Below are 5721 nucleotides of genomic sequence, written 5' to 3' on the forward strand. Positions count from 1 at the left end.
GAGGGAAGCGTGGGGCTGAGACGTGCATGCAGGAAGGCGAGAGGGCGAGGAGGCGGCCTGAAGGCTCTGGTGCAAGCATTGTGCGCTCCCCTGGGGCGCCCCGGAAAGCCGCCCGGTGGAGGGCGCCGCTCTCTGGGAGGAGCAGCACGTGGCCCCAGGGGGACAGGTGCTGCGTCCTGTGCCGGCCAGGGCCTGGCCTGGCTCCGCTGTGCTTCGCCTCCACACCTGCATGGAGAAACCACCTCCCTCAGGTGGCCGGCGAGGGGCCGAGCGTGCTCTCCGCGGCAGCACTCACAGCTGGGCTGGCTCCCAGCGCCGGGGGCAGGGTGATATGGCGAGGAGCCGGCCCCCTCCGGGACAGTGACAGTCTCTCTCTCTGGGCTGGCGTTTGCAAACAGGCAGCGGACGACTACAGCGTCATCGGCCGTTCTCTGTTCAAAAAGGAGACCAACATCCAGCTCTTCGTGGGGCTCAAAGTGCACCTGTCCACGGGGGAAGAGGGGGTCATTGACAGCGCCTTCGGCCAGAGTGGCAAGTTCAAGATCCACGTTCCCGGTGAGTGGTCGTTTCCTCCTGTCCTGGCACGCTGGGCATGGAGCCCAGTGCCTGGGTGGCGGGGCCTGCCTGTGCCAACACGGAGGGCTGACCCAGGGGCATCCGCGCCGGACCTTTGTCCATCTTGCTTGTGGCTGGAAAGCCAGTGTGGGTCCTAGGAGACCCTGGCATGGAGTCAGCATCTGGTCCGAGCCAGGGTCAGGGGCTGAGTGTGAGTGTCCACTCTACTGGTACCGGCGAGAAGACGCACCTGTGACCTGAAGGGTGGTTTGGAGGAAGAGAGTTGGGAAGACTCTTGGGGACGGTGCCGCTATCCCGGCAGGGCTCCCCAGAATGTGGACTGCCTCCTCCTCACGCCAAAGAGGTCCCACCTGCAGCAGCCAGGCTGGAGGGACCCAGGGCAAGAACATTCCGCAGCGAGGTGACCGCAGCCTGATGTTGAGGGTGGGTCACTTGGCAGGAGTGTCATGAGGGGAGAGGAGTGTGGGATGCTGACCGGGGCTCTGCTGCAGCACCTGGCCGCGGGGTACCGACTGGGGGGTGTTTCCATGTTAGAAAATCTATGTACTGTACAACCAGCCCCTCTCTGGCCAGCACTGTGCCCCCCACCCCCAGCATGGTCAGGACAGTTTCCAAATATGTAGCAACGTCAAAGAGCTTCCATGGATGCTGTACCCAGCCCTGACCTTACAACAGCAAGGTGTGTGTTCTTGGGGTGTAACTTCTTAAGTAGAACCCCAGGGAGGGGAAAGCCCCAGCCCCAGTCCTCCTTGGAGCCCTCTCCCGAGAGAGCAGGGCTCACCGGGGCCTGCTTCCCCATGGCACTGGGTTCCATTGTTTGACTGCACCCCTAGACCTCTGTCAAGGTCAGGCTGAGTCCCATCACAGTTGGAGTATCAGGGGCTCAGGCAGGCGGGAGGACCCACCCATGGGAGGTGCCCGCTGTGACTCTGGTCTTCCACTGTCCCCCACTGCTCCTTCGCTGCCCCCAGCCCTCACATCAGCCTCACTGGCGCCCCCAGTGTCCTGCTCTGGGCTCCAGGGAGCACGCAGGGCCTGTGTCTGCATCTGCAGGAGGGAGGGGCCGGGCTCTGGGAGAGCAGGGCTGCGCACTTGCCCCTCGGGGTGCCGGGCCTGCAGGTACAGACAGCGAGCAGAGGGCGCCGCTGTTTCCTTCGGGGGTGGGGGGGGCTCTCCCTGACCTTCCTTCCTGTCAGCTCTTCTTCCTCAGAATTGGGGTGTTCCCAGAACACCCAGATGCAGGAAGAGGCCCGTTTGGGGGTCCTGGGTGCGGGGGGGAGGTGGAGGGGGTGCCGAGGGCGCTGCCTCAGTCAGCTCGAGTTCACATTTCTGTGTCAGGCCAGCGTTGCCTTTTTAATGGATCTGCTTCCTGTTTGTGGCCTTCACACTTTTATTAAATAATAGCTGATCAGATTCCTCCATCCCACCCACCCCACCGCCTGCCTGTCTTTCCCGGCCGATTGCTCTGTAAGGGATTACTTCTGACCATTTTGAAGTGCCTTAATGGTGAAAGAATCCTCAGTAAACCCGAGACACCCGGTGCCAGGTGGAGGGGCGCCTCGCCGGCTGCCGGCTGGGGCTCTGGTCATGCACAGCGTGAGGCTTCTGGAGCAGGGCTCTGGGGGGCCCGACGAGGCCCCCACCCCTCCCCTGCCTGGAGCTGAGCCCGCAGGCCCTGGGCCCGGAGATGTGAGCGCGGCCTCGTCCCCGGGGGACACACGGCCAGCACGCAGACTGGCACGCGCCGGGAGGGCCCAGAGGGGGCAGCTCCGTGGGCGGCATCGGCCCGTCATCTCCCTGTGCCGGATGTGGGGCCAGATTCCCGTCCTGCGCTGGGGCAGAGAGCACACGTATCCTCACTTTCACGTCGACCTCACACTTTGTGATCTTTAATGACCTTTTCATTACTACTGATCACAAGTCGACGCCTCCAGGCGGATGAGAACAGAGAAATCTGTAGGTTTTGTGCTTCCAGGAAGAACCCAGAAGGATCTTCCATCGGCTGCCCTTTGAGAGGAGCCCGCACCCAGGAGGGTTGTCAGGAGCCCCCGAGAGGCTGCTCTGCTTGCACCCCTGGCTGGCCCTGGCAGAGGACACCCGAGGGCCAGAGTGGTGCCGGCTATGTGCTCCGAGGCCCTGCCCTGCTCCCTGGGGCTGGGACTGGGGGGTGGGGGGACTTGCGCCCTTGTGGACCACGGGAAGGGGCCGCCTGCAGCCTCCAGCGGGGTGTGGGGGAGCCGGGCTCTGCGCCCCGTCCCGGCCGTGTCTGCCAGCCCCCAGGTGTGACTTGCCGGGCAAGGAAACGTGACTTGCAAAATGAGTAAGCGCAGGCGTTCGGTGGTACAGACCACTGGGTGAATCAAGGGCCGAGCCCAGGCCTGTGGGGGCCCGGGAGCCTGGCCTGGCGTGCCGAGGCCTCCTGCGGCTCCTCTGACACAGGCAGGCCCAGCGGTCGCCGGCCCCCCGCCGCTGTCTCCCGGGGACACGCTGAGGGCTCCAGGTTTTTAAAGAGAACGTCAGTCGGGAGGACGCTGCTCCACCCCGCTCAGCAAACCTAGATCGTTCCGACTCCCTCTTGTTCCAAGGCATGTCCGCGGGGAAAGACGGACACACGGGCCAGCCACCCATCACCGGCTGGCAGGGTCCAGAGGGCCCGTGGCCAGCCTGAGGCCGAGTCAGGGCAGTTCCCAGAGGAGGTGCTGTCCAGCGGGGCTGGGAGAGAAGGCAGGAGGGGCGGCATCAGAGGCCAGTCAGGCCCCTCCCTCCCTGAGCCCCGGTCCCCATTCACTTGGGAATTCTCACCTCGCCTGCTCCCAACCTCATTCCTTTTGCCTTTTGCTGCCGGTGCCAGGTACCACCGTCAAGCCCGACCTGTGTGGGGTTCGTCCACCTCCAGGGGCCGCTGCCAGCGCCTCTCCCGGGCCCTGCAGCCCTCCAAGCGCAAGCTGGAAGGCAGGGGCGCCTCCTCCTCATCCCCGGTCCACAGGAGAGAAAACTGAGGGCCTTTGCGCACAGCCGCCACCTTGTAAGAACCCAGAGTGTCTGCCTCTGTGGTCCTCCGAGGATGGCCGCCAGGAGTGGGGGGCGCAGAGCCCTGCCCGCTGGCACCTCATCTTGGGACTGTGGGGTCCATGCAGACTGCCCAGACCCGTGTACTGAAGCGGGGCAGCTGCATCACTCATGTCCAGGGCCCCGGTGCCAGCTCAGCACCACTGTTCATGGGCCCATCGGCTGCTCCTCGGGCTCTGGTGGTGCCAGGCCATGGCCAGGTGCAGCAGTGGTGTTGGGAGAAGCAATCCGGGGGCAGGGGGAGGTCCCCAGCATTGACCGTGGAAAGAGAGTCCTGGGACTCCAGGATAAGGCACGGCCCCTCTGTGTCCCTGGGGGTGGGGTGGGGGCTGCAGGGACACGAGCCCACGCTCCCCGCTGCGACCCAGGGCGGTGGGTGTGTCTCCTCAGCTTCAGCCCCTCGGGGCTACCAGGGATGAATATTTCCGATCTCCAGGGACCGGAGGAGTTATGCCCGCCCCAGTACCTGCCGTGACAAGGGGCTCTGTGAGTGGTGGGCTGTGAGTGGTGGGGTACCCACCAGGACCCGCCCTCCCCCGGGTAGCAGCTGTCTCCTGAGGCCTCGCCCACCGTGGAGCTGGGAGCTCTGTGGGCCCAGCCCAGCCTTCACGCCATGCTGCTCCCAGGAGAGCACCTGCCACCTTCACAGAGATTGGTTCTGCCACTAAGTCCTTCGATGCATGACCTTGGAAGGCACTTTGCATTTGGTCAGAAGCAAGGATTATACATTTCCTTCTGATTGAAGGCAGCTGTATCATAAACTTATGCCCCAGAGACGCCACTCACCCAAACAGATGATGGGCAGCCCCGGGAGGGCCTGGCGCAGACCACCTCTCTGCCCCCGCCATTTACCAGGTGACACATTGCCAGGACCAAGCCCCAGCAGCTCTGGGGCTAACACGCAGGCTGTTTTGCACAGACCAGGCCTACAGAAGGGGAGACACACCCAGTTTTCCCCAGCACTAGTTGAGGCCCCCACGGGCAGTGAAACCGGTGCCAGACACCCAGACTCTAAGAAACAGCCAGGGACATTGTCCGGAGTCGTGTGGCCCAGGGATCGGCGGGGGTCAGCCTGATCTGGCCTGCCCGCATCCGAGGGTCGCCGGCCGGGCCCGAGGCAGGGAGAATGGCGGCCGCGCAGATTGCTGTAGTCCGTGCCCTGAGCCAGCCCAGGCGGGGCGGGCTTGGCGGTGCCTGCATGAAGGGCGCCAAGCCAGCCTCGGGCAGCTTGCCTGTGGCCATCGGTCATCGGCAGGAGGGGGGCAGCGGCTGAGCCCAGGGTGGCAGGGGCCCCACGCTTCACCATGCTCGCCCCCCTTTTCACCGTCAGAGGCTGCACACGCTCACTCGGCCTTTCTCTGCCGTCTTCACCGAGCCTCCCGGGTGCCCGGCGTGGTGCTGGCACACAGGTTCTTAGAGGGGCACCATCAGGTTGGCTTAGCGCCCACCCTCCTCACCCCTGGCCTGGGGCACCTCTTTAAACGCCCTGTCTCCAAATTGAGACGTGAGGGCGTGGAGCGCCACCTGGGCTTCCGCACCTGAGTCTGGGGGGCCGGTCCGACGCGCCCCGGGCGGCTGGCCGTCTGCCCATCGCCCGGCAGTCATTTGTATTTTGCAAAGTGAGTCAGGCCGACAGGGATGGTGAGGTGCTGTGAGCGTGCACCGTGGCCCCTGTCCAGCGGCTCGGGAAGGGGCTCTGGAGGCAGTGGCCTTGCCCCCAGCCCTGGGGGGTGCTGGGGACCCATCCAAGGAGAGTCCTGGGCAGGACTCTTGAGGCAGGAAAGGTGGTACCTTCGACAGCGGGACCCCAGGAGCCAGCCAGTGATGGCACCTTGGACAGGCAGGGGCCACTCTGTGGGGCCTGGTGAGCAGAGCGGGGAGGCTGGGCTTTGTCCCAAATGCAGGTGTCAGAGGGCCTCTGGCAGGATGTGCTGCTGCCAACCCTGCCCCCCAGCTCTGTGCCCCCTCACCCTGAGCTCTGTGCCCCCAGCTCTGTGCCCCCTCACCCTGAGCTCTGTGCCCTCCAGCTCTGTGCCCCCCAGCTCTGTGCCCCCTCGCCCTGAGCTCTGTGCCCCC

General features: G+C 65.0%; 1 protein-coding gene across 2 annotated transcripts in view; it reads left to right on the top strand.

The window, feature by feature from the left end:
* EEFSEC (eukaryotic elongation factor, selenocysteine-tRNA-specific) overlaps positions 1–5721 on the top strand; it is a 180798-nt gene that overhangs the window by 149508 nt on the left and 25569 nt on the right. The window contains exon 6 of one of the 2 annotated variants that reach the window (XM_004692327.2): positions 399–555. The exons of the other annotated variant lie outside the window; for it this stretch is intronic. Coding sequence (XP_004692384.1) covers positions 399–555 — 157 coding nt within the window. The remainder of the gene's footprint in view (positions 1–398; positions 556–5721) is intronic. 2 annotated transcript variants of the gene reach the window in all.

This window comes from Condylura cristata, unplaced genomic scaffold (genome assembly GCF_000260355.1).
Source record: "Condylura cristata isolate star-nosed mole 26May11 unplaced genomic scaffold, ConCri1.0 scaffold00033, whole genome shotgun sequence".
NCBI lineage: Eukaryota > Metazoa > Chordata > Mammalia > Eulipotyphla > Talpidae > Condylura > Condylura cristata.